This window comes from Opisthorchis viverrini, assembly GCF_000715545.1.
Source record: "Opisthorchis viverrini unplaced genomic scaffold opera_v5_77, whole genome shotgun sequence".
Classification (NCBI taxonomy): domain Eukaryota; kingdom Metazoa; phylum Platyhelminthes; class Trematoda; order Opisthorchiida; family Opisthorchiidae; genus Opisthorchis; species Opisthorchis viverrini.
In genome coordinates, this window is record NW_008751733.1 from 565,486 (window position 1) to 581,539 (window position 16,054).

The following is a 16,054-nucleotide window of genomic DNA, read 5'->3' on the forward strand; positions in this document are numbered from 1 at the left end:
AGTATGCGTGACCTAGACAAACACTCACTCCCCTCGCTCTCCCACTCTTCTTTTGTTTTCTCTCTAGGGTTTTTTATATATATATATATATATATATATATATATATATATATATAACTGGATCTTTCCGAGTGTCGTATCTTACGAGGGGCCGTCCTTTGCGTACATTGAGGGTCCCTAGTCTTTACTTGTCCTTACTTGAGTTAAAATTCGTAAGTCACAATTTGGGCATTGTGATGTCCATAGAACTATCCTTTCCTGTTCCACTTTATTCCCATGGGGATACAGGGGAAGACAAGAGGTTAGGTTAGTCTCACACGCGCCCCAACACCGACCGTATGCAACACAGCCTGTTGTCCACTGATGTAGTCCGATATGGCAGTTGTATTCGGAAACAGATATCAGGTTGAATTGGTCAGAATGTGGAGAACATTCTCTTGTTTTTTTCGATGTTAGATAGGCCACATAAAAAGTGTCTTGCACAACGCTTTTCGGACGGCAGTGGACTTAAACTGGAACGTCATTACCTTAAGTCAGCAGCTGAATCAGGATTGTTTTCTTCGAAACTGTGATAATGGCAACCGGCGAAGGAATATTAATGGCTGCTTCGTAACGAAAGCTTCAGGAATCCTAGCACTTCTGAAACGATTTCTCAGGCGATTTGGTTAGGATTCAAGTGTCCTGGGAGAATAAATTTCACTAGCGCTCGCAAAAGTTCGGTTAACTCCGGATTTCAAAACTTGTGGTAGCTGGGCACTTAATTAGTGCCCGACTATATTCGGGTGAGCACAACTGCATAAGGACTAGTCACAATCATCACCCACTATACTTACACATTCCTACCCTTGTGTTCTATCAGTACGGAATGAATGCCCCCAAAGGTTGGTTGGGCCAATCATGACCGTTTCAACTCTGTTCTCTACGCAAATCTTAGTAAGATTAATACCTTTTATACCTTTCCATGTGTTTTACAGCTATTTATTTTTCGGAAAAGGCGTTTTTACGGTATCGATTGCCTTTTTACGCAGTCAAAGGTAGTTGAAAAGTGGATGCAACCTAGCACAATCTAGACTTCAGACAATCAGGGACCAGTTTGCTAGCATACCACATTTTCTCAACTCGTCCAACAAATGCCTAGTTCTTCAGTCTCCCCATACTATCCAACCGAGATGATAAGGTGTACAGTTTGCTGTTCCTCGGAGGTAGGTGCTCTTGCTAAGCAGACACCTGGACCAAAACAAAGAGATTTGGCTCTTGCTTTTGCGCATTACCGAGAAAGAACTTGTAGACTATTTGAATATTTGCGCGTCCCGGATTTGAGAAGGACATAATTCTTCTATATCTTCAAAACTGGCGTCTTCATTGAATGTTTTACGTGTACCCTGTAAAGATTTCCCAATTGCTTATTGTTAATCGTGATTCTACAGTTCGTAGTAATAATAAATCTGTTACATGATCATCGTCCGTTGATGACGAAGAATGTATCCACTATCCACAACTCGTCCGTTTGAACGTACTCTCGAAATGAATGTAGAAGCGCTTGACAAATATACTCACTTGCATATCAGATCGGTTCTGATGGGAGACTCACCTGGAGCCCAGGTCAATCTCTCCTTTATGATGTTTTTAAACAACTGCGTGTGCTGCACTAGGTTGCCTCATGATTAAACTGGTACGACAATCGAGCCACTGTATATCGGTCATCAGTTTTTCCAAAGAGATTTCAGCTTGATGAACAGCTACTGAGTGTATGCCAATGTAAAAAAGAAGTCGCTGACTATCGCGTTGATTGATTAGCTTTTGTTGTATGATTTAGAGGGCAACTCGCCATGGCTTTTGGGACAATTTTCACAGTTACATATTCTGTTCACTGAGTGGTATGAATGATATTTCTGCCTCATAGTTTCTGCATGAACGTTGAGCATCTTCTGACAACTGCTAAGAGTTACACAAAGAGTAACTTGCCCAAGTGCATTCAGATCACGTCTATTCTTCTCAGCGCTTTAGTTTCTGCTTTCATATCCAAGAAGACCCCACCCAAAAGAAGAGCATCTACAAATGTATTGGTTGGAAACTGAAGTAGAACCAATCACTGTTCACTACCTATGGTCTTCTCCATTTTTGTAGCATGAAATTGCAACGGTTATGCAGACCGCCTTTGTGGAAATCAGCTCGAAACAAGCCTGGGATTCTGAAGCATTCCTCAGGGAGATCACGACAGATGCTAGCCGGGGGACTTGCCATAACCTCCTGCTTCTCGGTTTGGATACAATATGGATTTTCATAGTCACCGTTCGTGCTGGCACTGGCCCCCCATCTAACCTGGTTGGCTCAATCAGTTCCTCGGGTTCCACTATCACGCGACGTAGCTTTAGCGGTCACTCCGGAAGTCAGTCGCATTCGGTCAACTTGCTTTCTACCAGGTCTCCTTGTGTTGATCGTTGGCTGATTAGTCAGGATGAACGTCTGATGGCATGGTGTGTTGCAGTCACTGAAGGGTAAGTAAACTGTGCCAGTTCCTGCAAGTATACTCACTTACACACTAGTTTGGATTCGGCACAAAACTCAACTGAATCCAGCTGAATTTTTCATTCGTGATGAAGAGCCTTCAGAAACCTTATTGGTAGTGTGTCACGCCTAAAGTGCTAGTTTCTATTTAGGTTGATATTTCGTCATCCACCTATCTATATGATGACAAATATTTATAAGGACCAATAATTTGAATGGGGATAGATAAATGCTTGTCTACCCTGTGTGAGCCGCAGGCAGTACCTGCCAGGCACACTCCATTACTTCTCTCCGGACCTGTGTGAATCGTACTTTTGATTATTTTCTTCTATTCTTATTGTGTAAAAAGTGATTTTGGTTTTGTTGTTTTCGTTTTTGTGCTTATACCGCTTTTCTTGCTTTGACCTAAACGTAAACCGCTCCTTATCTTTGTCATCGTACGTCTTGTTTGAACCAACACGTGGGTTTCGCTATCTTGAGTCGGTGTCCCGTCTGGAATTAGCCGTTCCTTAATCGGGTTATTGACACCGGCGTAGTCCGACGATTTGAGTTTTTGTATAGTCTTATTATTTCATCATCGTATTTATAATATCGCATTTTTTTAAAAAAAATCTCCATTTGAACGATTTGACTTTTGGTGTTCTGTGCATAACTCATTGTGGCCCAACGATGGCTGGAAACAATCTATACTAATGGATGACCTTAATGGGGCCAACCCAGTGAAGCTCGAAAAATAGGCGAAAAAAGAAAAAAAGGAAAGCAGGGGAAAACTTTTAAAAACAAGCAGTAACGCCGTGTAACGGCTAAGTTCAATGCATTACCGCCGTAGTTACAAACCGTTTCGTATGCGCAAGCTATTTTTGTTTGGCTGTGCAATTCCTATAATACCTATCATGAACAATTCATTTTCAGATACTCTGGTATCAACATTATAAATTTCACTCACTCCTGGAGGGATGGACTTGCTTTTCTGGCTATCGTTCATCAGAGTAGGTGAGTTTTTAACATATTTCAGAACCCTCCACGGGCGAACGAGGGTTGTTGGTGACAGGAAAGACTGCGTTTTCCGCTGTGGCTTGCGTTTATTCGAACGGGGGCGTGGGATTTCTTTTAAAGACCGTTGTGCGAAATTAACGAATGAAAATATACTGAGACGGAAATTAAAGATATAAAACGCTCTTAAGGCAACCTCTTTCTCAGGACTTGGCGACGAAAATGGATAGAAATCTACAATTAAAGAACGGCAAAATAAGCTCATCTAATGCGAGATGAAGTGTCACTCCATCATTCAGTCAGAGAACACACATTCCGTGGTCACTTATCAACTGGGACTGCTGCTCGAAGGATGGCTACTGAGATGGAGGTTTCACTCATCCTGTAAACTATCCTCTCTGTTGAGTTATGCATTATTGTTAATGTGGGGAGTTTCGGGAGTTTCCAGGTGAACTTTCGTCCTGTAAGTGAAGACACTCTATGCTGAAAAGTCAAGCATAACTGTACAGCTGTTTCTAAATATATATAAGTTGGGTGGGAATGGATCACTACTGCTAGTGACCGAATGCTTGAGTGTCCGAACGACTACCCGTAGGCGCTGCCGATGGCTCCGAATACGAATTTAACTTCCTATCGGTTTTACTACATAAAGTGGTTTCGCTTACAGGACGAGATCTCAGTTGAGAATATCCAAGTATCCTCGAAACGCCAATAACTTAATACGACTTAAAGGGATAAACTCCCACAACACAGTGTTCTAGTAGTTCGCTTGCGATAGGATAGAAAGCTTACATCTTCTTTGGAAACGTAAAGGAAACCTTGCAAATATCAGGTTATCTGTGGTAGTCTTGGTTGGAAGCAGCCAACAAGTGTTCTTAGTTGATTTCACAAAATTGCTAGAAAACAACCAAAAGCACATGCACTCAAAAAAAGGAAAATGTGGAAATTCGAACAAACCATGAGTTCGCGGAGTCAGTCATTAGCTAGATCTCTGTGGCGAAGCTTGCCTCAAAAGCGAGCTAAACACTGTCCACGACCATGAAAGGCACTAAGTATATATAGGATTCAGATAGTAGTTATCCATCAGTTTACCGTATCAGTCTTTGTAGAATGCATCAACTTTAATACCAAGGTATGTTCTCTCTCTAACTTAAAGCTAGAGTAGTTTTCGTCGCCAAAAACGATTAGGTTTGCAACTACAGTGCTACATCCGACCGTGTGTAAGCATACCTAAGATCGATTCCAATCATTTACAAAGGCGGCTGATTCGGAAGGATATTGCGGGCCTCACATTATACGAATTGTAATTCCGAAGCAGAATATGTTACATTTGAAGATTAGTATTTACAGTATATTCACATTTCTAAAGCTATTTTTTGTTACCGCTCGGTCTGTAGAGCTCAGCCTACCGTGCATCATAGAAATTGAAAATGCATAACGATCACATGACCATACGCCTTAGACCGTGCGTAACATTCCATCTTCTTTTTGCTCAGTTGGATCTCGACAACGGCTGGCACCTGAGTCTACTTTGAACTATTTGACATTTCTTTGTCATAGCCATTATCTGTATGTGTCACGCGAAACTTTGCCTGGTAAAGAAATATCTATTGAGGTTTGTTTTCCTCAAGCTATATCTAAGTAATTCGTGCAAAGTACACGACATCATCACTGTATCTTTAGAACAGAGCGAAGTCAATGATTATTTTATCGGTCATGCTTAGTGGAACAGAGGATTTTGCATTAATGTTGTGGTACCTGATACTGAACTTTGAGTCATTCCAGAAGAAAGAACTGGGTTCCTAAATCTACGGCACTATTTACACAAAAGTGAGCAAACCCATAGAACGAACCCTAATTGTTCAGGTTCACGTCACCGGTTCGCGGCTCCGTAGCATTGTCTGCGTTCGTCCCCTTCGAGGCCTGTCTCGTGTTTCTGATTGGCGCTGCGACCGCACGGAAATCGCGACAGAACCGATCAGGGCAGGCTCGGCAAACGGGGCACGAACACATGTGGATAGGTAGGCGAGCTGCGCACACATGCTAATATACCAGGGTCGGAAGGAATGACCTTTGTGTTAAGCTGGTTTCCGGTACAGATGAGCGAAACAAGTAGAGTTCAAAAGAATATGGGCACAGTGAGTCAATGAAGGTGGGAATTATCATGATGTCAAGTTACATCCGATAACTGAGTTACATTTATAAAGTTGGAAAATTGAGTGAGCTTGAATCCTTTCAAATGCTTTGGAAGATGCGCTAATAAAAAACTAGGGGACACGAACATCACGTAATAATAATGACAATGCAAGTGGCACGCATTGTTTGGCACTCTTATTCTAACCGAGGCAGCAGGCTTACAATACTTGGAAATGTTGGTAGCTCGGTTGCTGTAATCGACTGCAGTTCAGGTAGCTTTCGATCTGTTCACTGAGCTTGGGAAGCAAACAAGCAACCATTTGCCAATAAACTTCCAAGTTCGGCGAGCTGATCAGTTACCACCTACGATCCACAATCAAGGTGACGAGCTATATGGAGTGCATTTCCTCATATAGGTAGACTGAAGCTGGCCATTTCCCAACGTATAAGCTGGTAGATGGAGGCTGACCGATAAAGGAGTAACTATTTTGAATATTCAACATACAGCTGATACGCCCCGGCGCAAATACTGCCCTGTATTGCACCGATAGGCATTTGGTTGTTGTTCATCGAATCCATCACTATCGAATTAGGGTTTTTGGATCGTGCTGGAAATTTCGGGTAGCTCAACTAAAGGTTTCGTGTAAATTTCATCATTTCAAAACAAGGCCCTTTGAGCACGAAAATGTAGGAATGCCTGGTAGCTCTTACATCACTGACATCAACAACAGACATGTGAGGCGTCTGCGAGGTTCACCCACGGAGTAAATTCACCCTCAACCACGCATCTTTGAGTTGAACCTTCATGCAATATGTCACGTGATTTGACTTATCGTTGACGTGTGCTAAAAGCTTGTATAACAGAATAGCAATTTACAAGGCTACTAAGATTTCGAAACCATGGTTAACAGTAAATTTTCCAAATTGGGTAGTCTGAGAATTAAAGCTTCAAACAAATGGTCATCCTCTTCACCGCTTCCAGAGTGTAAACTTATCATAGGTATTCCATTGATCAGGCATGGCATCCATTTGAACAAATTTTGTTCTGCTATTTCTGATGTGCACTGTGACTGGGCATCGTAAACCCATGCCGAAATTCTGACAAACATTTATCCTTGAATACTGTGAAATATCCACAAACACTCCTTTTAAGGAGCAGATAGCTCAGGTCTACTGATTCTGCTCAAAGTTAGGAGAATACGATGTTTAACTCGACCCATGCTCTAGTACGAGTACTTCAAATCTCTTGGGATGAGAATTAAAGCTTCTCAATGAGAACTTTCGCACTAGTTAGAAAATATAGTCAAATTGCTAAAGAACGATAAGCTGCAATTCGCCTTGGCCTACTGCCTGAAGACTAATCACTCAAAGAGCCATCTAATTATTAAACACTTGTCACATAATTAAAAAGTGACCAATCCGTCCTTCCAAGTGTGATCAAACTGCTAGCCAGTCGGTCGTGGTTGAGTGTTCACACTGCCTGTAGAAAGGATGCCGTCTTTAAGCTTCCTAGAGGTGCCTACACCTGACGTTTCCTAACAGGGATAAAACAGCTCTAGTATGCATAGCAGAACTTCAGCAAAGACCTGCTTCAATTGTGGAGTGAATTGCGAGTTTTTTCACATTTTTGCCTTAGTGGGGAGACTTTTAGATGTTTAGTCAAGACTTCCCTGTGTGATCTTTAGTGATCTTTAGGAGCGACGTTCCCACAAATGCATCAGTAGGACTGCCATCAAAGCCAATATGTGATTCCCTTGGGCTTTATTTTGCGTTCGTTATTGAGGAATTGATCAGCTCAATGATTTTACGTAGAATTCAAATAGGAGGTTGATAGAAAAACGCTGAGGCAGTATTATGCTTGGTTGGTCTGGTCTAATCATTGAATTTGGATGTCAACAGTGCCAAGGTGGCCAAAGTGTCGAATTCGAAGCTATCCGTTCTTCGTACGTTTTTGAAAGTTTACAAAATTGATGGTTTAGATATTTTCGTAGATAGATGTGCCACCAGAGCGAACAGAAAATTTGAAAATGTTTTGGTGATTGATTTCCATTGTCACCTATCTTGGTGCACATATTGTTTTCACTGGTTTTGTCAGACCAGACCTATTCACCTACGGAACACGATTGGAACGAACAGTCAATCAGAATTTATCGTTGGCGTTTCATCTGGCCACTGCGGAATTCGCAACTCCGCGGCTCCTGGAACCAATCGATATGCATCCGGAACAGGTAGATGCACGAGCGACGGCAACTTACATTCTGGAGTTTCGGAAAGCGGTTGAGCGCGATCGAAAAAGGCGTTCACGTGGGATCCTCGAAATTCAAACTTCAGCGATGGTAAGTATCAAGAGTAAGCTAGAGTTAGATGATTTTCGTTGTATAATGATAGTTAAATACGGTGCAAACTTACTGACTAAATTTATTGATTGGACGGTTCCCAAACGTAATAAATAGCTAAACAACTAGTCTGCCACGGGGTTGTCATTATCTGTGCCTCATCAAAGTAGTCAATAGTCAAGGCCAAGTCACATGTCCGGTTTCTAAGAGCCACCCTGCGGTTCCACAGAAACCCTAAGAAGCAATACAGATAGCCCATAGATTAGGCAGAACGCAGTAAGTCTTTCAGATGTACAGCTACAACATAACGCAATAATTCATGTATCGAAAGATCTGGTAACAAATTCCTCACAGTTTAGTATGCATTTAGCAACTACTTGTGTACATAAAAAATAGTTCTTTTCAAATTGATGGAGCCTTACTATTGGTTGGAAATACCCCTCTTAGGAAGTAATAAAACCTGCCTTAATAAAACCGAATTGAGGACACTTTACATCACATGATGGCTCTAAGTGGGTGAGATCTTTATTCAGTTATCCATCTCTCCTTGGTATATCGCTTTTAAACAAGTTGCACTTGAATCAGTCCCCTTCTAAGCCATAAAGCAAAGGCTTCCATGGTGATGAAAGATGAAAACGTCACTTATTTGAGTATCTGGTTAACAGTCATTCCTTAAAAATCATCCGAGACAGCTTGTGAAAGTCTATGCCTCATCAAAGTAGTCAATAGTCAAGGCCAAGTCACATGTCCGGTTTCTAAGAGCCACCCTGCGGTTCCACAGAAACCCTAAGAAGCAATACAGATAGCCCATAGATTAGGCAGAACGCAGTAAGTCTTTCAGATGTACAGCTACAACATAACGCAATAATTCATGTATCGAAAGATCTGGTAACAAATTCCTCACAGTTTAGTATGCATTTAGCAACTACTTGTGTACATAAAAAATAGTTCTTTTCAAATTGATGGAGCCTTACTATTGGTTGGAAATACCCCTCTTAGGAAGTAATAAAACCTGCCTTAATAAAACCGAATTGAGGACACTTTACATCACATGATGGCTCTAAGTGGGTGAGATCTTTATTCAGTTATCCATCTCTCCTTGGTATATCGCTTTTAAACAAGTTGCACTTGAATCAGTCCCCTTCTAAGCCATAAAGCAAAGGCTTCCATGGTGATGAAAGATGAAAACGTCACTTATTTGAGTATCTGGTTAACAGTCATTCCTTAAAAATCATCCGAGACAGCTTGTTGAAAGTCTAGCCTTTACATACAGAAAATGAACTCATTCACAAGACATCTACACTGACTTCCCAATTGCTTTGCTTTCGGCAACGTGATTAGTGACAGTGCACTAGTCCGACTGAAGTACCTGTAAAAAGGTCTTCGCTGCGGAGTTATTCATTAGAAAATGTGAACAGTTAAGTTATAGACTGTTGGACAGGGAAGTAAAACTCTCATATGCATCTTGTTTACAAAAATTGGACATCCATCTTCCTGTTGAACGCGTCTTTCTGAACTTTCCTGCGTATTCACTAGATGTCGCACAAATCCAAGCAAACGCTACAGAGCGACTCCACAAACTCCGTAATAGATCTCACTTTTTAAGCGACGCAAAGTGGATCTACGAGAAGACATACTACTCGCGTACCTTCCCCTTCAGTAGTATCAATGTTACACAGGTACTGCTTACTTCTGCAATTTGAAAGGCATCAGTAAAGTGGCTATGCTGGGTAACTTGTTGGTATGGATTGTTAGGCGGCCAAAATGTAAGAGGAAAATGGGCTACTGACAAGTCTAGGCAGAAGCCCGTAAGCAGATCGTCTTGCCAAAAACCGAACCAGCCATTTTTTGGAAAGAAATGAAACCATTTGCTTTCAAGTCGATTTCCGGACGAATAGCTAGACTTTTCACTCAGTGACTACCAGTTTACTGGTGGAGGATTTGCAGTCCTTTGTAAAAAAATATATGGTCACGCGCTTTTGCAAACCATCGATTTTGATTCTTCTTTTGACATGCGAAAGGGGAAAGTGCGACGTGGGAATTACCCACAACCGGGAGACTCGTTGCGACAGGGTATTCTGGTTTCTGTCTGCATCTTTTCTAATAGATGGTTTGTTTATCGCTTATTTACACGATGCAATCGTGTTGGAAGTCAAGCAACCAGGGCTGTGAGGTAGCTGCTAGAGTGTAGTTCTTTTGTTGCATAGTGTGTGGGCTTGCGTCCACTAGGTGAAAGTGCCAATCCTCATCCTATCAAGAAGTTGTGGTAGACCATTGAAATCCCATGATTGATTTTTCCCAACTGCTTTCGTAATCTGCTGTGAGTGACTAAGATCAAATGTGGATTTTAGCCAGCAATATACACACCTAAGGCTTTAATCCCCAAGTTGGTTCATCCTAAACAAAGTTTTCATTTTTTTCAAAGGTACAAGATCAGTCTGAAGCAGGTATGGAAACAACTAATGTGACTGTACTGAGTCGCGCATCACCCACCTCAAGCGCAAGTGCTTCGGATACCACGTGGTTAGACGATGAGCTAGACAATGATTCCGGTGAAGATGGAAACACAATGAGATCCTTGCCAGACCCAGATCTGTTCGACTCAACAATTGAGACCACACTGGCCTGGTTACTAGCTATGGAAGAACGTTTTGCCAACAACGACCTTACGCACTTGGAACTTGTAGTACCACAAGCGGTTGAACAGTTCAGTTGGTCAAATTATTCCGATGCAAATTTTCGAAAGAATTTACGGCAACTCAACTTTTTAACGAACGACGAACGGAATGACATTGAGTCGCTGCTATCAAGCACAACAGAACGTTTAAAAAAGTTGCACGAGAAAATTGTCGGGCGCGTCGATGAAGCCATGGCGCGTTTTGAGGTGCACGAGGTAGGTTAGACTTTCTCTGATCTTTCTACATCATATCATCAGACCTCAATTAACTTCCCAGAACACAATGTTCTTCCCTTGAATAGATCCTCTATGCTGATGCACTCTGGGTAATCACTCATCCAGACATCAAATTCCAGAACCAAAAATCTGGGACATTCATCTCAAAAGAATCAGAAAATCCCACTAAACCCTCACAACAGAGGTTCAGCTCTTATATGCAAACCAGATTTCATTAATCCAGTGAGTAAATGCGGTGATAAACTTATCGCTGATTCATCCGGCAAGAATCACAACTGTGTAGGCCACCACATGCATCCCAGCAATAAAGTGGCTTTGCCCCCAACCATGCCAACTGAGTCATTTTCCGCGAGTGATTGTCCGACACCAGCTGTTGGGCATCCACAATGATTCAAACAGTTTGCAAAAGATAGTGGTTAAATGGAGTTAATGTAAACGGTACTCTCCAACACACAAGGTGCTCTACAATCTGGCTTCACCAGCAAAAGTTTTCTACACCATAAGGGCCATTGTAACACTCTGCAGGAAACGACTCCAGTTCAGTTGCAGCAGTGGGTAGTAGGCAAAATTATGCGAATAATTAAGAATCTGATGCAAATTTTCAGTGTATTTTGATATCGCCACCTGTAATTCTTCCCGACCAACTTTCTGCAGGATTTGACAGCTCACATGGCCCGTCGCCAAATGGCGGTCGGTCGTTGTTTGCGTCTCGGAAATCGGTTGATTCGAATTTGCCGAGATCGTCAGGCGCTAGAAGATGCAGGTGACACAGGAAACGCCGAAAGTACGGATGCTTTATCAGAGCAGGACAGAGAGTATCAGGCTCGTTTGCGCGAAAAGCTACTTCATCTGGATCCAGAAGTTATTCAACGGCAAACTGCTCTGCTGTCCTCACGCTGGAACAATTTATGTCGCGTTAACCAGACACTGGGGCGCCGTATTACAAACTGCCTTTTGCGGAGACAAGGCATATTGCTAGTAGCTATCCGTCTGCAGTTGGAAAAGCTGGAAGAAGAACGGTATGTTTCAAATGTATGGAATTTTATCTTAAGATTAGTCGAGCCGCTTGTCAAAAAGTACTCTACATGACCCTTTACATAGAATTCAGAATACCTCATAGTGACTTCATTTTCACTTGCGATTGGTTCGAACAAGGAGTTTGCACGAAAACGTTCTTTCGAATAACCGAACAATCCAACATAAAAAAGATATCTGAACACAAGTGGAACACATAAGAGTTTTGCGCCATTTATTTGTTGTTTAAAGACGTTTCGTATTGCAACTTAGTTCCTGCTGACACCTCCTATTTCTACTTTCGTCCAAGACTGTGTTTCAAAGTTACTGCATGCCTTATGTGACTTTCATTTAGTTTAGCCTGGAAATGTCAGGTCATCCTTCATGAGAATGGAAAGCTTTATTTAAGGATGAGGGGGAGAAGCACTTGGCTACACCAGGTAAATTACTATTCGCCTTTCCTTTGAATTACCGATTGCTTTGATTTCGCAATTTGACTGCTGCAGGACCTCTGCCCGTAATAGCAATTTCCGGTCGGGTTTAGATAGCATCAGCTTGTGTCAAATTGAACAGCAATCTGGTTCAAATATTTATCACGCGCTGTTATGACAAAATTTGTTTCATTTGATTACGTTCTCGCTTTTGCCACACCATGTCATTATTTAGGTCGCGCCAGGCAGAGCTCCCTTTCGGTCCATCAATTCGGGAATTGAAAAACCAGTTGGAGGTGAATCGTTGCTTGGAGGAGGGAATTGAAATTGGCGAGGTTTTGGCCGCACGTTTGGATAACTTTATTATGTTAGTTCCCCTTCACAACGCGGAGGAAACCGAAAGAGAGTTTGGATTAGAAGCAATCATTACCGATTTGGCAAATCGATGGGGGCGGTTGGTAGACTGGGTTAACACAAGGTATGCAAAACTTCAAAACGCTCTACTGCACTGGCGCCACTTTGAAGAAGAATACAGTGTCCTCTCTGACTGGCTGAACGAACGTGCAGACGAAGCATCTCGGATATCCGCAATGGCTAGATCCTCGTCCCCCCGCATGACTCTTTTTTCACGACAAACGTCGTTGGATAAAGCTTCCAACTCACCTTCACACACCATGTCCAGAAATAACTCATTCGGTCGTAACCACGGTTCCAGCTCGGTCGATGACTCGTTGATGCAAGGTGAACAGCAAGATATCCTTGCTGCAACGGAAGCAGAATCAGAAGCCATCTCTGTAAGCTTTGACTTTGTTGATTCCTTCGAAAATCAGGAAATAGATCTCTGGTACGGAGTAGCTTCATATGATTTCGGCCAAGAGCCGGAAACAGAACCACTGTAAACCATCTTTATGTGAGTCTCTAACAAAAGATTTACGAAGTTGGAGGTCGTGTGAACGGAGGAATTCGTACCAATACATTATACGTCATCTGAGTATGATGGAATTTGTTGCCCTCACCTGCTTTATCTCTTGGTGGCCTTTGCAACTTGATATATAACACACACATGTTATCTCTCTCGCCGCTGTGATCCTAAATGATACAGCTAACTGGGAACTAACGGTACATGGTCGCATCAAGCTTTCCATTAGCTACAATGAGTTTAACGACAACTTTCTAGACTGTTCGAAAAGCATTTTGTCCAACCCCCCAAGAACCATCCCAGATAGAGTTCAAAATAAGTGGATTCTAATGGCGCACTAGAATGTCGATGGAATCGCTCTCGATACTCTCTTTGATTTCGATTTTGTCCTTCGGAGTAGACGCAGCACAATCAACATAACCTTTGAACCCCTTCACCTGCTTGATGCACCTGGAAAATATTTGCCCACCCTCCTTGTGGATTTCACATGTAGTTCACTGAACTAAGGGGTACCACGGACCATCTTTGGCAAAGTTGACTGATCCTAGATGCTTTTTAACACTATCCTTGAAACAACTACTCGCGGCAACCGAAACGTCGGATCATAACATCTTGTCCTACTACGCTGCGTTTCGGCTAAAACTCTCCAGATTAACATATCCTCTTTCTCTGGTATGAAGGCATTCCATTTGTTAAGACGATTCTATGGAGTTTACAATGGCATAGAAGGTAACAAAATTTGCTTTCAAGCTCCCAGTGTTTTCAGTCTTTACCTCGTAATGATCACTTCGGCGATAGCGTACCTATTCAATATCATCCGAACGGTAATTTTCCTAACTAAAGGATATTTCCAGCAAAAGGTGAGCCGCACGAAAAAGTAAATTTGTAATTTACTTTTGCCGATGAACGTGATTTATTCGGTCATTCAGCGGCAAACCTCCAGCTTTTTAGTCACATCATTTGGCTCGGTCAAATCTTACATATGCCTAATTGTAAATACCTGTAGGGAACCCGTATGCTATTGACCTCCTCTGGCTCATAATATTGTTACAGAATTAATAACTGTGTCATCGCCTCTAGTGCATCTTTACTCCACTCGGGCAGCATCTTGTCTACATAGCCAACCATCAATGCTAGGTTAAATTCTCGGATTCTCAGCAAAGTGCTGAAGTTTTTAGAGTACATAGACAAATCGGGAAGAAACCAAACGCGCGCATGGATATCAAGGTTTAACAGCCAAATGCTTGGCCGATTTAACTCAAAATACTTGCTCACGTTCTTTTGAATTCACTGGTGACATCGAATTCCAAATACTGACGACCTCAGAAGAGCCGTATTTGCAGAAAATGGGGGCAGATTGACGTACATCCAGCTGTGTTGTTTTTCAACTCTAAACAAACAACTTTTGAACGTGCTCCGATTAGTTGAAGATCACAGACCCGACTTTTTGGCAGTGTTTATCTAATTTTGGTCAACTCTGACCTCATGTAGACGCAATACATTACTCATAAAGTTACTGAAATCTCTTCGACAGCTCACGACCGGTTTCGCCCTTCGTGCCGCTCATTAGGTAGACGCAGTCCCTTAGTTTTGTCCTAAAAATTTAAACCCCTACATACTGGCGTTGCAATCTGCTACCTGTTCAAACTCGAGGAGCTTTAGGGAACATCACTCACTCAATCTACAAATCGTACATGGCAATCGGATGAAAAATTCACCGTTACAAGAAGAAATTGTATTCTGTTTGGGCCCTGGATATGTTATGTCAAACATGAAACGAACACATATATATGGACTGCAAGCTCAGTATAGTTATATCTTACCTCCGAAAACTGTCGGCGCACAATACTCGTTAGAACTAGTAAGTAGCACATATACCTAAGGCGGACACGAATAATGCGACAAAATTTCAGCACGATGTCATTCAAGGCTCAAAGAGTTTAAGCCCGACATTCACCAGACCAAAGAAATATTCCTTGTTTGGAGTTCCACATCACCTCATATTGACGCTGACTATATTAAACAGGCTTCGAACGGTTTTGAAATCACACTGACGGTTTGCAACCCATCACTTGCATCGTTCGTAAGTACGATGTAGTAGGTCATGATAATCATAGTCTTCCTTGAGGAAAAAATTGTACGAAGAGTGTGATCTGATGGTTTTTTTTCTTGCATGAGAAGTCCCATGATGATGATTACGGTCCATTCTGCAGAGTTGCTCCTCTTGCGAATGGATTACCAGAACCACTTTTAGAAACTTTCGGATTTCATTTTGTTTGTAACTTTTGACTACTACTCCAGTCTCAGTAGCTTAACCTTAGCCATCCACATCTTTGTCCACTTCCAGAACTACATCAACAGCCATGAGCCACGCTGGGCACAACTGTTAGCCAGTCTGGATCGACGCGCCCAAGCCGTCCGTGAGGCTTGTGGTGACACGGAGGAGGTAAGTCGACTAGTTGAGTCAATGGTTGATCGACTGGTGAATCGATGGAGTCAACTGGACGAGCCCGAATTTTCTGTCGATGACTGGATAGACCGCTACACAAGAGACGGAAATGATTTGAACGTATCACCGGAACCAGAACAAAATGCACGCATAACGGCCCAGGTGAGTTAAGCCATTTTTCATCAGAATCGATGCATTACACTTTTGACAAAAATAGCTGTTGAGCAGATATCCCACACTGCATCATTAAGCCAAGATCAGACTGATCACGATTGTTCGCCAGAATCAGCCACTCGTGCCAAGCCACCCGATATATATATATATATATATATATATATATATATATATGTATAC

At 42.1% G+C, this 16,054-nt stretch overlaps 1 protein-coding gene across 1 annotated transcript in view; it reads left to right on the forward strand.

Annotated features, from left to right (window-relative positions):
- T265_04575 (hypothetical protein) overlaps positions 1-16,054 on the forward strand; it is a gene marked incomplete at both ends in the record, with an annotated part of 227,219 nt that overhangs the window by 53,235 nt on the left and 157,930 nt on the right. Inside the window, 6 exons of the mRNA XM_009169350.1 lie at positions 2,128-2,498; positions 7,733-7,973; positions 10,399-10,866; positions 11,542-11,906; positions 12,568-13,126; positions 15,599-15,862. Coding sequence (XP_009167614.1) covers positions 2,128-2,498; positions 7,733-7,973; positions 10,399-10,866; positions 11,542-11,906; positions 12,568-13,126; positions 15,599-15,862 — 2,268 coding nt within the window. The remainder of the gene's footprint in view (positions 1-2,127; positions 2,499-7,732; positions 7,974-10,398; positions 10,867-11,541; positions 11,907-12,567; positions 13,127-15,598; positions 15,863-16,054) is intronic.